At 38.1% G+C, this 19,180-nt stretch overlaps 1 protein-coding gene across 1 annotated transcript in view; it reads right to left on the bottom strand.

Annotated features, from left to right (window-relative positions):
- Positions 1–19,180, bottom strand: part of BCKDHB (branched chain keto acid dehydrogenase E1 subunit beta) — a 218,429-nt gene that overhangs the window by 138,252 nt on the left and 60,997 nt on the right. Inside the window, exons 7-8 of the mRNA XM_004422060.3 lie at positions 9,202–9,299; positions 7,289–7,399 (exon numbers count right to left, since the gene is read on the bottom strand). Of these exons, the coding sequence (XP_004422117.2) occupies positions 7,289–7,399; positions 9,202–9,299 (209 nt within the window). The remainder of the gene's footprint in view (positions 1–7,288; positions 7,400–9,201; positions 9,300–19,180) is intronic.

Genomic DNA, 19,180 nt, shown 5'->3' with positions numbered 1-19,180 from the left:
CTGAGAAGTCAGCTGATAGTCTTATGGGGTTTCCTTTGTATGTAACTTGTCTTTCTCTTGCGGCTTTTGGGATTGTCTCTTTATCTTTAATTCTGGACATTTTGATTATGATGTGTCTTGGTGTGGGCCTCTTCAGGTTTATCTTGTTTGGTGCTCTCTGCGTTTCCTGTACCTGGATGTCTGTTTCCTTCCTTAGGTTAGGGAAATTTTCATCTATTATTTCTTCAACTAGATTCTCTGCCCCTTTGTCTTGCTCTTCTCCTTCTGGGACACCTATAATACGGATGTTAGTGCACTTGATGTTGTCCCAGAGGTCCCTTGGACTGCCCTCACTCTTTTTAATTCTTTTTTCTTTTACCTGTTCAGCTTGGGTGATTTCTTCTAGTCTTTCGTCCAGCTCGCAGATCCGTTCTTCTGTAGCCATACTCTGCATTTGAGTCCCTCTAGTGAATTTTTCATTTCTAGTATTGCATTCTTCCTTTCTGATTGGTTCTTTTTGTGTCTTCCATTTCTTTGTCGACATTTTCACTGAGTTCATCTATTCTTCTCCCCAGATCAGTGAGCATCCTCAACATTCTTTGTTTGAACTCTCTGTTGGGTAGGTTGCTCATTTCTGTTTCACTTAGTTCCTTTTCTTGGGTTTTGTCCTGTTCCCTTACTTGGAATGTATTCCTTTGCCTCCTCATTTCGCCTCTTTCCCTGTGCTTGTGTCTATGTATTAGGTAGGTCAGCTACATCTCCTGCTCTTGGAGAGGTGACCTTATATAAGTGATGCCTTAGGAGACCTGCCGTGTGCTTCCCTCAGTTCTCAATGTTCCAGGGGTGACCCCTATGTGGGCTACGTGTGTCCTTCTATTGTGGCATGTTTGCTCTCCCTGTAGGCGCCCAGGGAGGCCGAGTTATGCTCCTGGCCAGCTGTTGTAATGTTCAGTTGCTTGTAGTTGTTGTGAGCCCTTCAGTCTCTTTATCAGGTATAGGGAGCCCCAGCACAGTTGGCTGCAAGTTCTAATACCACATTTGTGTTGCAGTCTTTCTTTTAAGTGAGTAGGCCCCCAGCGTGGCAGGCTGTTAGGCTCAGGGGCTTACAATTGGTATAATCCTACAGCTTTTTGGTCTCTTGTCAGCTCTCTGAGGATTGCAGCTGGGTGGGGCTGGCCTCAGGCACGGAAGCACCCAATTGTTTCAGGCTTTGGAAGGTGGGGCAAACCCCCTATGTGGGTCTTTGAGAAGCACAAGTCTTCTATAGCTGACAAGCCCCACCATCCACAGGTCCACACACACAGTGAACACAGTCCTACCCCGTGTGTGCACCCCGACCTCCTGAAGCGGACCCAGTCTCTCCACGGCGGGAGCCCCATACACTCCACCACCACCCTACAGTCTCCACCCACTCCTTGTGCACGCTCTGCCCCACTGAAGTGGGCTCAGTCACCAGGATGCAGAGAATCCAGTCACCAATCTATGCAGGCCCACAAGTTGCCTGAGGGCTTGTTGTTGGGTGGGGCCAGTCCCTAGGGTGGGCTGCCTGCCCTGGCTGAGCTGGATTAAATTGGTGCTCTAGTGGGTGGGGCAGACCCTGGGCTACCAGGCCCTGGGTATCTGCGTATCCAATGGTATCTATGTCAGCACGCCCACACCAGGCCACACCAATGGCCACCACAAATGTCCCAGTCCCTAGAGAGGTCTCACCTCTCACTGTGATGCACTCAGAGCCTGTCAGGTGAGTCTCTTTTCACCAAAGCACTGTGCACCTTTCTTTCTAGTGATTTAGGTTGCTTTCTGAAATGGGTGAGTTTGTGCGTGAGCCCTTTAAGAGCCGGTTTTAATTTCTTTGTGAACCAGCTTTTCTGGGTGTACTCCGCAATGTTTTAGTAGCAGGCAAAATCAGATATTATGCCACTTGTCTCGATTGTGCTGGGTCCAAAAAATGCCCACAGTGGGGGCGCTCCCTGGATCAGGGCCCCGCTCTTCCAGGGAGGGCTGCGTACCTTTGGGCTGCTCCCAGGAGGCTGTGAAGCTGGTGGCTTGTGCAGGTGGCGTTTTTCCTCTCCAGAAGGGAGTTTCTGCCTCTTCCACCTCAATTAGGATTGTCGTTTGTTGCAGGAGTTCCTCTTATCCAGTTTTCAGTTCTCTCTCAGGGGTAATTCTTCCACAAGTACTTGTAAATTGGCTGTGTCTGCGGAAGGAGGTGAGTTCAGAGTCTGCCTACGCTGCCATCTTGACTTCTCTCGATTTCTAACAGAGTACTAGCGTTGTCAGAGAACATTCTCTAAATGACTTCAAACTTTTGAAATTTATTAAGGTTATATTCATGTCCCAGCATTTCGTCAATTTTGACAAGTTTTCCATATTCAGTTGAAAATAATTTCTTGCATAGTTGGGTACCCAATTAGGACAAGTTTATTAACTGTTTGTTTAGATCTTCTATATACTTACTAATTTTACCTGCTTGTTTAACCTGCTTTTGAGAGGGATGTCTTAAGTCTCCCACTGTGATTGTGGAAATGTCTCTATCTCCTTTTAGTTTGGCAGTTTGTTTTGCTTTATGTATTTTGAAGCTATGCTATTGAGAACATAATAGATTTAAGATTGTGATATCTTCATGGTAGATTGATCTCTTTAGCTTTATGAAATTTTCCTCTTTATTTCTAGTAATGTTTCTTGCCTTAAAGCTTCATATGAAATTAGTATAACTCACTAGCTTTCTTTTTTTTTTGTTCAGGAAGATTAGCCATGAGATAACATCTGTTGCCAATCCTCCTCTTTTCACTGAGGAAGACTGGCCCTGGGCTAACATCTGTGTCCACCTTGCTCTACTTTATATGTGGGACGCCGCCACAGCATGGCTTGATAAGTGGTGCGTGGGTCTGCACCCAGGATCCCAACCTGTGAACCCCAGGCTGCCAAAGAGGAGCATATGAACTTACCACTATGCCATCAGATCAGCCCCACTCACTAGCTTTCTTTTTCCATCCTTTTCTTTTCAACTTTTCTGTGTCCTTATATTTAAGGTATGTCTCTTTTAAGCTGCATATTTGTTGTTTTTTTTAATGAAGTCTGACAATCTTAAGGCTTTTACTAGGATTATTTAATCCATTTGTATTTATTTTAATTACATGTATACCTGTCTGTTTATATCTGTCATCTTACTATTTTCTATTGACACATCTCTTTTTTGTACATTTTCCTTTCTTTTTGTTTAACCTAATATTTTTATTAATCTGTAGTTCCCTTTTCAACTTGCTGAATATGCACACCCTCACTATTATTTTAGTTATTAATCTAGGGATTACAATATCCATCCTTGATGTATTATAACCTAATAATAGTTTTACACTTAGCTAATATTCCTAGAACAAAAGAATATTTTAACTCCATGTAAGCCCCCCCCCCAACCTTCTTCTAGGGTCATTTTCCTTCTGCCTAAGGAACTCCCTTGTAGCATTTCTTTAAGTGAAAGCCTGCTAGTGATAAATTCTCTCAATTTCTATTTGCCCAAACTATTTTTATTTCATGTTAATTTTAAAAGGATGTTTTCACTGGGTACAGAGTTCTAGGTTGGCATCTTCAGCAATGTTAGATGTCATTTCATATATCCTTAGAGACTGACAAAGCCTCTTGAATACATGGGATGATGTTCTAAAACTTTCATGAGAAAAACCTTTTAGATCTTGTTTCTGACCAATTCATTCTCTTTTCTCCTTTTAGAATTCAAATTGTATATAGGAGAGATCTTTGCCCAAATCCCAAATGTATTTTATGCTCTTATCTGTTTTAGCCTTTTTGTCCCCTCTCTGTGCTACAATTTGAATGTTTTCTATTAACTTGCCTTCTAATTCATTAATATTGTCATCTACTGAGTCCAATATGTTGGTAAACACATCCATTGAGTTCTTATTGTCAAATATTTTTTTGGTTCTACAATGTTTATTTGATCCATACACACACACACACACACACACACACACACACACGCACACAGACATCCCAATTCTCTAAGGTAAATTCTCCACCTTCTTACTTCTTTGTTCTTTTTCTCTATGTTCCTAAACATAATAATCATAAAATCCTTGTCTACTAACTCCAATATATGGATCATCTGTGTTTCTCCTTTCTATTGTTTGTGTTTTCTCTTGGTTTTTGATCAAATGGTCCTGTCTCTTCATATACTTAGAACTTTTTATTGAATGCTGGTTCATGGAGCTTCCAGATGATGGGAGGACTGACTCCTTGTGCTGCTGGGCAGACAGAGTAGAAGGTAAATTACATTAATCCAAAAGGAACTGAGAGGGGTAGAGGCTATGTTGTGGGTTCAGGAAGATTTCATCTACTTCTGGTTTGCCTCTGATCATAAGACCTGACTCCACAGCTTTTAATTGAGGGTATGATTGGTCTGTCACTTCAGCCTCAAGTGATGGCTTGTCTTTTCAGACATTTTCTGCTTAGCTCCCACCATACACAGCTTTAGAATTTAGCAAATATTTTAAAAGGGAGACTGACTGTGCATTTAAGACCCCTCAAGTTTCCAATTCTGTCATTATAGCCCCAGGAAACATGGAAAGCTCGATTCTCAGCTTCTGGTTGAGACTCAATTGGCAGGTGCCCCCAAGTAAAAAGCAGCTGCAGATCATCAGTGTCAACTGACTGCTCATTCAGGGCTCTCAACTCTCATTGCTAATGTTCTTAAGCCACCCTACTCCCCACCCACAACCCCAGACCCCAGCCTAGGTTGCTGTCTCCTAAGCACCTCAAAATTCAAGATTTTCTATTTTGCTTTTGAGAGGCTTCCAGCTGTAACATCAGGTTCAGAATTGAGTGGAGAAACTGGCTATGGTTTTTAGTCCCACTCAGGTCTCCAATTTTGCAACTCCCTTGAGCAACACTCAAAAAAACTGCTGCTTTCTCTGTTGCCAAGCAACTTTTTCAGGCTTATAACTTCCAAATAATGCTTTAAGGCTTAAGCAAAAAGTAGGACTATGTTTTAAAAACAAAGTTAAATTCAGATTACAGTAACCAATTCCTCAAATTGTCCCAGAATGATTTTACTATGCACAGTATGCTAATGTATATGTTCAATAAATCATCTTTACCTTTAATGGGCTTTTCTTGGATAGGTATTCCAAAAGATGCATTTTGGTGTTGCATTTAACATGTAATGAATAAAGCTGGGGGATCTAATTTTGTCATAAGACAAAAAACAACCGATAAAACACAGCACTAACTGAAAAAGATAACAAAAACAAATTTTGATTACTAAAGAATTCATAATGATGAAAAAGAGAAGCTTAACTATAGTTAAACAAAAAATACTTTATTTTTAATGTGTTTGGCTGTAGGGCCCTCTTTACAAGCATCTCTAAATCCTAGAAAAGATGCTAAGTATGAAAATTTTTTCTCTTTTGATATGCGAAAAGAAAACAGGAGATGTACCATAATCAGCAATGAAGAGAGTCACACACAGACCCAAAGTAATCAAGAAATGACAAGCTGGCTTTCACTGTCAGAACTGGAGGGTCATCAACGAGAAAAATAACATGATGAAAGCATCCCAAGACAAAACTAAAATAACGATGTTAACGAGTCTGAGTCTGATGCATCACTTTCTCATTCAGTAGAGGCCTCTGGTCTCCTCTTTTATCTTTTCCAGTAGTATAGAGCCGTAAGGAAACAGGATCCACATTCCAGGATCATACAAAGATGCAACCAGCAGATTTAATAAAGGGAGGGCTCCACACTAGCAAATTGACATAGTAGATATAAATAATTTTCCCCTTCTTTCTTCCTCTACTTCTCCTCACTTTGCTTTCACAGTTATAAACTTGGAGTGTTATTATATTTGTGTTTTACCATAAGCTGCTACAAATTCTTTTTGAATATATAAGGTATACAAATACATAAATAAAGTTCTAAAAGTACTTGCCCTGACCATGTATCAGTAGCCCCACTGACCATGACAAAACATCATATCCTCATACAGAAGCACCATTCACAGCATAAATACAAACCCAAAAATAAGTGGGGGAACAGGTTGCAAACAAGTCCACTCTGGGGCAAGGACTAGCAGCTCTAGTTTAACCATAATTTGGAACATTTGGCTATTTGAAACAAAACCCAGTGTCTGACTTGATTTGAAAATGCCTGCAAAAAGCATTATTTTCATGCAGTTATAAAAAAATTCAACCTGAAATACTGTTCTTCATTATGGAAACTACAAATATAAGAATTTAGAATATTGTTGAAACCATATGTAACCATGTCAAGTTTAGATGGTGTCAAGTGAGTCTACAGACATTTACTATGACAAATCTTAAATCTTTCACTAAATTATAAAACAAGCTTCACCTAAAAACACTCTATGCTACACTTTTACAGCGGTAGCTGCAGATTATTTTCATGTAACTAACTTAAGAAACAGCCTGCAAAAGCTATGAGAATACCAAAGCTCTTAAAAATAGTAAATGTAAAATACCCTAGGTCCTAGGACTCCTCTGTTATAGCAATAAATCAAGAAAAAAATACATGCAATGTTACTTAAACTTTAGTAGATAAAACCATCACAAAAAAAACCTTAACCTTCCTTATATACCAATATGGGAGCAGATGCACTATAATTTATCTAGACATTAATATGAAAGATATTATAGCCAAGTAAATGAGAACCAAACCATATTCCTGAGAAAGGACTATGTGAATCCTATTAATAATAAGAACAAGATCAATCTAACCAGGCCAAAGTTCAGGAGGCAACTTAGACAGGAGACTATAAATCAGAGCAACCAGAATCCCACGACATAACATTCGAACTACGATCCACAGTATTAAGGCTATACAAAGAGTTATTTTTTTTTAAATAATCCATCTCCATCTCTTTGGGAGAGGAGACAAAAATTCAGCAAACCATTTAGCTGACTATATTAAACTTAGCTTACCAAACCGTAACCAATCAGAAGTTACAAACACACATGACCTCAACATCCCTGATACGCTCTTTACTTGCACGACTCCATTATTCACACAACTCAACCCAAGCTGGCTGCAGGAAGGAGACGGTTTTATAATATTTTAAACAGAGAACCAAGGGAAGGAAAAAACTAAAATGCTTTTTTAGTTTCCTTGAGCATTAAGCTGATTACACAGTATACAGTTCTTTCATGGCGGAAATTTTAAAGTTTTAAATCAGTTGAAAATGCTCACGAAGCTCAAAATTCAAAACAATTCGTTGCAAACTGCCAACACATTTGACCCAAGATTTTGAGGAAATGACAGTCTATCAACACTATATTCATACCTTGCAAACTGTATCCACATCCCAAGGTATTATAGTCCTCAGATCAATGACTTCACAAGACACTCCAAGCTTTTCTTGAGCCATGGAAGCCACCTCTCGGATCACATGAACCTAAAATAAGGAGAAATATATGCAGAGAATGACTACAGAGGTTCAGGCCTAAAACATTAGTTGAATTCTGACATTATTAATGGAGACAGTATTTAAAGTCAGAGGAATTGATCTACATGGAGAACTAATAAATTTGTTTTAGACACGTTGAAACCCATATTCCAAAATAATCAAATACAGATATCTAGAAAACAGCTGGAAAGAACTCTTAGAGAAAGTGAGAGCTGTCGTTGCTAGAGATACTGATTCTAAAGGTATCAGCACATGGAAGGTAAGTAAATGAAGTAACAGGAGTGGTGGGCTTTCCAGGGAAAGCGTGTGGGGAAGAGTAAAGGGCAGAAATCATGGAACCCTGTAGGTGACCAAGAGTTAAGGGGAAAACAGAAAAAAGAGGAGCTCACTAAACAAAAAAAAAAAGAAAAAATAGTTAAAGTAACAGAAAAAAAAAATCAGGAGACAACATAGCCAAGAAGCTACAGAAGAAACGGTTTCATGGAGAGAGTAGTCAGTGTCACATACCGTAGCAATACAGAATAAGAGTTGGATTTAACAATTAGAAGATTAGCGATGTTAGCTGAAGTAGTTTCAGTAAATTAGTGGGAACAGAACTTATAAGACACAAGAACATAAGGAAGTTAAGGAATTAAATACAGGTGGTAAAAATAGTTGTTCAAGTTTAGTGATAAAAGAGGGAGATATGCTGGTATTTAAGGGAAAAGTAGGTTAAAGAAAAGGTATTTCTTAGATAGAGAAGAGATACACACCTTTTTCATAAAAGGGACATGGAAAGGAAAAACTGAAGATGCAGGAGAAAGAGGAGCTGATGAATCAGTCCTGGAGAAGGTGAAGTGGAACACAATCTGAAGCAGACCTGGAGAGGTAACTATGAAAACCAGACACCTCTCCTCTGAAGAAAAGGGAAAGAGGAAAAGACTGGCAGCAGGAGTGATAGGTGTGAGGTGGAAGCAAGTAATGGGAATGAGTATCGAACACACTCTGACTTCCCTATGAAAGAGAGCGGCAGGGACACATGCTGAGTGACAGGGATGAAGATAAAAAATTATCCCCCTGTGGTGAGAAACCAGGAGGACTGTAGCTCTTCAAGCCAAAAATCAAGTGGAGAGGAGAGGAGGAGGTTGTGGTATTGCAAAGGATTTTCATTATCTTCTTTAGACAATGCTGTATTAAATTTTCTAAAATAAGCAAGTATTTCCTTCACACAGAAAAAAGAAAAACTGACCTTTTTTTTAAAAGAAAGAGAGACTTCTGTAAGAGACAGACGTCTACGGCCAGAGGAAGAAAAGAATCCTGAGCTTACAAGTTTGGAGGCAGAGCAATGTGACAACAAGTACCCGGGAAGCCGGGGTCGGTCAGCGGTGAGCTTCACTGGAAAAGAGAAAGGAATGAAATTCTGAGCCTGGACCACTGGATGGGTCCACACGGCCAGCAAAGTGATCACGAGAGATGGCAGCAGATGGGATGATATGGAAGACAGCAAATCAAGCACAGAAATAAGTAGTAAAGATATGTAATGTGTGCTTCAAAAGGAAGTGTTTTTAATGAACACATTTTTGTAAACTCAACATATTTTTAACGGCTTCACCATATGCATATGTATTTTAATATGACTGAATAGGCACCTCACCTTCAACAGAATCAGTTCCAGATAGGGGTGTAGCACCAAACCAGACTCAAATTTGAGACTCAGGAAAACATCACTTCCAATCTTCACAGTATCAGGATTAAAAATGAAAGCACCAAGAACAACATGGACACTACCAGTTGCTACAAATGCTACTGACCTGAGTGCCCCAGGCAATGAGAGTAACATCGCTCCCTTCCTGGATGACTTCCGCCCGGGACAGGGGGATGCTGTATGGTTCCACAGGAACCTGTTCCACTGAACAGAGAACAGGGGAAAAATGAAGGACAATTATTTTTTCTCAAGTAACATTTGTGCATAAAAGAATATAAGAACCTCACTGTGGTAAAGCTTTATTTTATCTATTCTTCCCCCAAACTCCGTAAGTTATTTATAACAGAAAGAGCACTTATTATATGGCTCCATAATGTTACTACACATGTGAAAAAGCACAATATAAATATATAAAATATATTAGCTATCCTGGAACATAAAAAGCACTTTAGGTAAAAACTAAAGAAATCTTAATAAAGTATGGGCTTTAGTCAATAATAATGTATCAACATTGGTTCATTAATTGTAACAAATGTACCATACTAACATAAGATGTCAATAATATGGGAAAATGGGTTCAGGTTTTATGGGAACTCTCCTGTACTATCTTCACACTTTTTCTGTAAATCTAAAACTATTCCAAAAAATAAAGTTTAAAAAAATTTTAATATGTCTGCTAAAACTTTATTGGACTGAATTAAGTTCTCAGACAAATTTTCTATCAAGGAGCAAATTTATGGGGGTTTGAAAAACAAAAAATTTAGTAGAATCAAATTTTTAAGTATATTCTGTTTTTGCACCTTGCATCTATGAACACTTCAACGACCATGGCGGCAACAACACCTTAATTTTCAAAGCTGAATCCTGTAGACCTCAAAGAGAGAAACTGAATCAGCTCCACCAGGTCAAAAGGAAGCCAGTGGTGTCCCAGAGAAAACCATTTCATGATTTTTTTCTGCCCAACCAAATATAAGCGATACAGAGCTGACTGAATTCACGAGGAAATCATGAGGTGAATTTTCAAATGAAGCTGAATAGGAAGTTGATGGACCTGCCCGAGATGCTGGAGGCCTCCTTGAGCCCCTCTTACAGCAGTGTAACAGCGGGGGCAGGGGGGGGATGTAGTCCCCTTGGGTTGATTTTCCCCACGGTCTTTTTATCATCATTGTTATACGATTTCTTTGTAATTCAAAGAGCACAGAAGAGTAAAATAAAAGGTTCCTTCTGCTCCCAGTCAGCCATTCCAACTACATAGCCCTGAAGTAACCAATACCACCAATTTCCTGGGTGTCTGCAGTGGACATCTCTCCTTCTTTCTGTTGTCCAAGCTTCTTAATCCTCTTCCTACATTAGGGAAACTCCCCACCTTAAGAGGCAGGGCCCTTTGTCCACTATAGAAGTAAGATCCACATATTCACTTTCCCAGCTTCCCTTGCAGCTGGGGCACAACACATGGGCTCTGCCAATCAAATGCGCCCATGCCAGACTCTGAATTAGAAGCTCATGACACGAAAGCACAGCAAGTGTCCAGAATCCATTCCAGAATGCTGGTACCAGTGGAGGCAGACCCAGCATTCAGGCTCAGCAGTATCAGCGATTCAGACTGTGGTTCTGGGTCCACTGACAGCTGCTGGGGCGTCTCTGCAGAACTAGTTATGCTGTGGAATTGGGGGGATTGCTTCCAGATGTATATGGTGCTCAGGCACTCTAGAGATCTCTGAGCTATTTATTATCCTTCAGTAAGTATTTCTGCTTATACTGGACAGAGTTGATTTCATCTGCTTGAAAATTAAGAACCCTGACTGATTCAGTATCTTTTCAGATATACAAGCATGCATATACATAGACATATGAAAATCTTTTTTTCTTTCCACAAATAGAATCACATTGTAGAAGGGTTCTAAACAATGTGTACAATCTCCCTTTTTTTCCACTTAGCAATAAAGCTTGGCCATGTTTTCATGTCAAAAATATAGTTTTTGAAGTCATATTTATAAGTAAAAACTATCAAATTTAATGATGCTGTTATCAGTGATGTGGTGGAAAATTTTATTCCTCGTATTTTTGCATATTTCCAATCCAATGACATTTCTATCACCAGTGCCTGAGAGAGATGAGTATCTTTTATATCATCAATATGTTTAAATAAATAAAATGGTAAAACCTATAAAACTATTTTTGTGGGTATACCTCTATGCAGATGACAAGCTAACAAACCTGAGACATAAGCTGTGTTAGAAAACTTATAAGCATTAAAAGCATTTTTAAAAATTTTTGTGTAGTACACAAACTATGTTGAGTCAAAGACTTCCACTATCTAGACCAGGGGTGGTCAAGTCAATGTCTATAAACAATGTTTTACTGGAACACAACCACGTCCATTCATTTACATGTTGTCTATGGCTGTTTCTGTCCTTCAACAGCAGAGCTGAGTAGCTGCAAGAGACAGTATGGCCTATAAGCCTAAAATAGTTATTATCTGTCTCTTTATAGAAAAAGTTTGCCAACCCCAGTTGTAAACAGTGCTTTTAGAGGTTAATTCCAGCCCATTCACTGACAGCTTAAATCCAGTTATTCGACAGATGGACAGACAGATATATGGATGGATAGATGGACAAAGAAACAGACACACAGGGAGTGGGACATATGCAACTGGAGTAGTGTGTTCTACTTAGCAGGTCTCAGTTGCTAAACCAAAGTGATGGTCAAGAATGACACTGCTGACATCCAGCAAACACGCCAAAGGCAGCACATAAGCTCTGTGCCATCGTCCAGTCTTCTTCCCCCAGCAGCAAGACCAGTACGCCAGCAGACAAGCCCTGACACCAGTATACCTCCGTCTTGCTGGTGAGTCAGTGGCTGCCATTCAAGAGTCCTGTCTTTCCTGCCTTGTAATTCAGTTGCCAGGTGGTGATTAGCAAATCCCGGGAACGCACAGCTCCAGGGGCTGGCACACCAAAAGAAATGGGTCGGCACCTTGGTACCTCCATTGAAAAATTGCCAGTGAGCAACTAACTGCTTCACTGTATTAAATAAATTACCCAGAACAATAAGACCTCATTACTTTAACAATTAATTAACAACATGGCAAACAAAGCTTAGTCCTCCATCAAAAAATCACGCCGAGAATCAGATTCAAGAAAAGTCTTATATTAAAAACAACCAAAAGAATCTCTTCTTAGATTTGCATAAACTTACTCCTGAGAGCAGGAGAATAATACAATTTTAATATGTTCATTTATTTAAACTTGGCAAACAGGTCACCTAAGAGAGCAAGCTCTAATTCACAGGTACTCTTCAGTTACATTAACACAAAGATATTTATTCCAAGAGAAGGTTATTATTTCAAATCAGCGTTCTTGCATTCCGACCCCAGGGCTATGTGCTTTTCTCAAAGTGGGCAAGTAAGAGCACTTGGAGCACGCAAGCTCAGGAACTGAAGAAGACCCTACAGTCAAACTGCAGCCTCCTGTTTTCACAGCAGTGGGCTCACAGCGACCACTCCATGCTGCCACACACTGATTACACGCTATTCTTAGCACCAATGAGCATTCCACCTTTCAGCATCAGATACGCTGACAAAAATGTGACTTAGGAAAACAAGAAATCTTTCCAAGGCCAAAATAAAAAAGATGCAATTTTTTGCTCAAATATCAGACAACATAGATTTTTTTAATGTATCTTGTAAGTCCCATATATATGTTTCCTTTGTAATTGCAAATGCACTTATATTCATATTACATATACACTTACAGACTCATGGCATGAATTAGTCCATGCTTGGACCCATTTTATTTCCCATCCTCCTCCTTTTTTCCTTTCAATTTTCTTCTAATGTGTTCTATTGCTTATAAATCATCTTAAACACACTTCTTAAATAAGGCAGAGTGTATAAATAATATATATGCTGTGTATGATATACACTTATTCATTTAATACTTATGGCACACCTGATATATGCAGACATCATGCAAGATGCTAGAATATAAAATTGAAAAAGCTAGTCCCCATCCTTGAGAAGCACACCTTCAACTGGGAGTCATAAAGATACAAAGACATGATCAACAAATAGAAACCTGATGTAGCAGTGGGGACAAACTGCCCTAGGAGCAGAGAGGGAAGCAAGAACCTGGTTGTAAGGATCGAGAAGGCTTCACCACCAAGAAGGGTACAACTGATAGGGGTCTTAGAGATAAAGAAGTAATTGACACGAGAGAAAATAAAGAGGGCATTCCATGTAGAAAGAAGAGGGCGTGTACAAAGAAATGGAGCTGTGACACTGTGTGTGTGTGCATGTGAGTGTGTACATCTACAAATGCATGTAAATACAGATTTACATGATGTTGCAGGTAAAGATGAATACTGAAACCTTTAGGTTATATTCCCAAGTCCCTAAAAAGAACTTTCCCATTCCTTCTGATTTAATATATTAATAACTCGTGCAGAAAGCATCAACAAGAAAATAACTCACTCTTAATGATGCAAGTTCCCCTGTGAGGCAGAATATTACCATTACAGAGATAATAGGGTCATTTCTCTGCCCTGGCACTAATCTACAATAATGCTAGTTTCCTCACAAATGTGAAACTCGGGAGGGCTTTACTCATGTTGCATTATACGTGATGGTGTGATAAAAACATAAATGTTCTTTTTAAAAAGAAAATATATTTCTAAAATACGTTACTTTATGCTGCCTGATTACTCACAGCATATTCAAAGTTTCCGTACCCGAGAAAGGCTATCCCGTTTGTCAGAATTTATAGTCTACTGGGGGAGGATGGTCAAATCCACCCACCAAGAACCCACTCTGGGTGCTGTCTCTGCATCTAATTAATTTGGCAATCTCCGATAAAGCATTACATTACTTCTGTGCCCCAGTATCTCACCCATAAACTGCGGACAGCAGTACATGTCTGTCTGTCATATCACAGGAGCAGAATGAGGACAAATCAAGTTAATTATCGTAGACATTCTTTCAGTTCTTAGGAAAACAGCTTTACAGTTTAAAATAACTCAACGGTACAGTCAGTAAGACTATAAAGTTTCCATTCTAGGAACAGATATTCTTATTCCTATTATCATTTTCTGTATAAAACTGATATTTAACCATAAATTAATCTCTGTATATTACAATTGTTATATTCTGAGTAAATAGTCTCCTTTCAGATTTGAAGTTATTATGTTCATATTTTTTGATAATTTTCACTTCTACACTAGCAATTACTTTTAACACTGACGTTAGAGATAATATATGAAGAAAACTAAGTGCAATTTCTTCTAGTAATCACTTTAAAATTACTTCCCAAATACAGTTGTACCCAATCTTCCCCTCACCTCTTCACCTCAAATTACTGAAGGTCTAAACATTAACAGACTATATTAGAAAGACCAAATCAACATACTATTAACCAGACAAGGATGCCCACTGTCACCACTCCTATTTAACATAGTACTGGAAGTCCTAGCCAGAGCAATCAGGCAAGAGAAAGAAATAAAAGGGATCCAAATTGGAAAGGAAGAAGTGAAACTGTCACTATTTGCAGACGACACGATATTATATATAGAAAACCCTAAAGAACCCACCAAAAAACTTTTAGAAGTAATAAACGAATATGGTAAAGTTGCAAGATACAAAATCAACATACAAAAATCAGTTGCATTTCTATACACTAACAATGAAGTAGCAGAAAGAGAAATTAAGAATACAATCCCATTTACAATTGCAACAAAAAGAATAAAATACCTAGGAATAAAATTAACCAAAGAGGTGAAAGATCTGTACACTGAAAACTATAAAAGATTGCTGAAAGAAACTGAAGAAGACACAAAGAAATGGAAAGATATTCTGTGCTCTTGGATTGGAAGAATTAACATAGCTAAGATGTCCATACTTCCTAAAGCCATCTATAGATTCAGTGCAATCCCTATCAAAGTTCCAACAACCTTTTTCACAGAAATAGAACAAAGAATCCTAAAATTTATATGGAACAACAAAAGACCCCGAATAGCTAAAGGAATCCTGAGAAAAAAGAACAAAGCTGGAGGTATCACACTTCCTGATTTCAAAATATACTACAAAGCTATAGTAACCAAAACAGCATGGTACTGGCACAAAAACAGACACACAGATCAATGGAATAGAATCGAAAGCCCAGAAATAAACCCACACATCTATGGACAGCTAATCTTTGACAAAGGAGCCAAGAACATACAATGGAGAAAAGAAAGTCTGTGCAACAAATGGTGTTGGGAAAACTGGATAGCCACATGCAAAAAACTGAAAGTAGACCCTTACCTTACACCATACACAAAAATTAACTCCAAATGGCTTAAAGACTTGAATGTAAGACCTGAAACTATGAAACTTCTAGAAGAAAACATAGGCAGTACGCTCTTCGACATCGGTCTTAGCAACATATTTTCAAGCACCATGTCTGACCGGGCAAGAGAAACAACAGAAAAAATAAACAAATGGGACTACATCAAACTAAAAAGCTTCTGCACAGCAAAGGAAACCATCAACAAAACGAAAAGACAACCTAACAATTGGGAGAAGATATTTGCAAACCATACATCTGATAAGGGCTTAATCTCCAAAATATATAAAGAACTCGTGCATCTCAACAACAAAAAAACTAACAACCCAATTAAAAAATGGGCAAAAGACCTGAACAGACATTTCTCCAAAGAAGATATACAGATGGCCAACAGACACATGAAAAGATGTTCAAAATCATTAACTATCAGGGAAATGCAAATCAAAACTACAATGAGATATCACCTCACGCCCGTCAGAATGGCTATAATTAACAAGACAGGAAACAACATGTGTTGGAGAGGATGTGGAGAGAAGGGAACTCTCATACACTGTTGGTGGGAGTGCAAACTGGTGCAGCCACTATGGAAAACAGTATGCAGATTCCTCAAAAAATCAAGGATAGAACTACCATATGATCCAGCTATTCCACTGTTGGGTATTTATCCAAAGAACTTGAAAACACCAATGTGTAAAGATACATGCACCCTTGTGTTCATTGCAGCGTTATTCACAATAGCCAAGACTTGGAAGCAACCTAAGTGCCCATCAAGGGACGAAAGGATAAAGAAGCTGTGGTATATATACACAATGGAATACTACTCAGCCATAAGAAACGATGAAATCCAGGCATTTGTGACAACATGGATGGACATTGAGGGTATTATGCAAAGTGAAACACGTCAGAGGGAGAAGGTCAAATACCGTATGATTTCCTTCATTAAGTAGTCGATAATAACAACAATAAACAAACACACAGAGACAGAGATTGGATTGGTGGTTACCAGAGGGGAAGGGGGGAGAGAGGAGGGCGAAAGGGATAATTCGGCACATGTGTGTGGTGATGGGTTGTAATTAGTATTTTGGTGATGAACATGATGTAATCTATGCAGAAATAGAAGTATAATGATGTACACCTGAAATTTATACAATGTTATAAACCAATGTTACTGCAATAAACAAAAAATTAAAAAAAAAAAAACATTGATGGAGAAATCCAGGAAGACTACATCCACCCTGCAGTTACCACTGAGAAAAAAAAAAAAAAAAACATACTATTATATTTGTCAATATTATAATATTTGTTATAAACTTAATATAATATTACTATCTAATTAGAAGACAAAAAGCAAATTTCAATAAACAGAATAACTAAGTGCTAAACTTTGATACTTGGCGATTATTGGGAGCATGTGTGGATAGCATAAACCGATATAATAATTCTCAATACCACAAGGGAGTAAAGCAGAGAGGTGTCCTGGGAGCCACAGTGGTTGAGGGTCACAACCACATGATAACCCAGGCCTTCATGTCATAAGTATGTCAAGGTTTTACTGAGAATTAGGGCAAAAGAATTGCAGAGAAGTGAGAAAGCAGATGAACTGAGGCAAATAGAGAAAACCACAAAAAGAGGTAGGTCCTAAAGAATGATTATAATTAGATACACAAAGGCAAAAAGTTGGCATTCTAAGCAGTGGGGTGCCATATATGAATAACAGAAAAGTCCAACAAGTAAGCTGAGAACACCACCACATGTCTTCTTACATGACGCACTGAGAAGGGCACAGCACCACTTCTATGGTATTCTTGCCAAAATATACATGACCTGCATTTAATCATGAAGAAACATTCAACAAACTGATTGAAGAATATTCTACAAAACAGTGAACCAAATGTGGACATCACGACAGACAAAACAGATGACAATCTGTCCCAAAACAAAAGAGACTAAGGAATGAGAACAATAAAGGGAGACTCTGGATTGGATCCTGATCCAGAAAAAGGACATTAGTGGGACTATTAACGCAATTTGAATTAGGTGTGCAGACGAGTTAACAGTATGGTGTCACTGTCAATTTCCTAGTTTTGATCATTATTACTGTGGTTCTGTATGAGGTTAACATCTGGGGAAGCTGAGTGAGGGGTACATAAGAATACTTTGTACCATTTTTGCAACCTTTCTGTTGAAACAATTTCAAAATGAAAAACTTAAATTTTTTAATATTCAATTTTTAAAAAGAAGGCTGACCCACCTTAGCAAGTTCCCCACAGATTTGGGGAAAATAAGGTATGATATGATGGGGAGGTACACCAAATTACAAACGTCCTTGAAAATCAACTATGGGAAACTGAGCTTAATACAAGGCATGAGAGAGGCACTGTGGATTGATACTGCCTTGTAAAACCAGCTCTGTTTTTGGAAATGTTAGTACAAACAGAAAAAACGAAGTAATAAAACTACCCAAGTGTAAAAGTGCAGCTACACTTGGTACTGTATCCGTGACCTCCTCATCCACCCGGATGAATTTAAGTTCTCTGGAGTTCCGGCTATCCAGAGACAGGAGGATGTGAAGACACAAATTCCACACGCGTGCACGCTGGAGACTCTGGACCACTAAATAACAACCAATAACCCACTAAACTGTCTAAATATAAATAAAAACTCAAATCAGAATCAGCAAATATCTTGTATGTAACCAGAAAACTTCTCACACTGATATACTTTTAAACATAAAATATGATACTTTTAAAGATAAAATATGATTTTAAGATTTCAAATGTTTTTATAAGTGTTATGGCTTCAGAAAGTCATGTATGTTATCCTATCACTGAAATATCACAGAAAACTAAAATCTCACCTATCACTTTTAACTGAATAGCTACATTAACTTAAAACAAAAAGTCCTGGGCCAATTTCAACTCAAATGCATTCTAATTCTCTTCCTTTGATAATTAATTAGCTAATTAATTCAAAATTCCCACATTTTCAGTTCTTTGCATAATGAGACAAATTTAGTATTTTCTCAAAATAATTTGCAACCATATCACAAAAGCAATATGATAAAGCAACCATCATATTCCTTAACGCAACTTCAAAATTAACCTCATTACATTTTCCTGTCTCATTTAACGAAACAAAAAAGCCCTTTTATGAGACCAATATTATTCCATAATATGCATCAGTATTCTTAATATACATACTAAAATTTAACCACATTTGTAATGTAACTTGTTCAATCTTTGCAATTACTCTTAGGGATTTTTCCCATGTACTCTCCAGTGTACAGCATTTAATAATTTAGCAAAAGTTCTCCCATCAACAATTTTACTAGCAATTGTCCATCTTTCATGATTAAGATATTAGAATTCCCTTAGTAAATATTTTCCAATGCATTTTCTATAGCAAAGAGCTACATATGGATGAACTTCATTCATATAAATAGATTCTAACAAGGTAAATTGGCAAACTTGCAAAGAAAATAATTGAATGCTGAATTTAAGGGTACTATTTTAAAGTCATTCTCCATCAGCACATGGAGAATTTAAAAGAAAAAAGAAAATCACCTAAAAGAATTATGTTGAGACAGAAAAAAATATTAATTTTCACTGTCAACTGTAAAATACATCATTTTGTGAACCACTAAGAAAGAAAACGCAGTCAATTAAACTGACACTTTTTTGAATTTTTATTTTATTCTTATTGAAAGAAAAAAATTTAGACTTAATCGGGAATAGGTTTTATTATAAATGACCTTATACATACGTCATA

This window comes from Ceratotherium simum, chromosome 19, assembly GCF_057802395.1.
Source record: "Ceratotherium simum simum isolate JZ-2026a chromosome 19, ASM5780239v1, whole genome shotgun sequence".
NCBI classification, from domain to species: domain Eukaryota; kingdom Metazoa; phylum Chordata; class Mammalia; order Perissodactyla; family Rhinocerotidae; genus Ceratotherium; species Ceratotherium simum.
The sequence above is the reverse complement of the archived record's forward strand: the minus strand, read 5'-3'. Positions and strand labels throughout refer to the sequence as shown.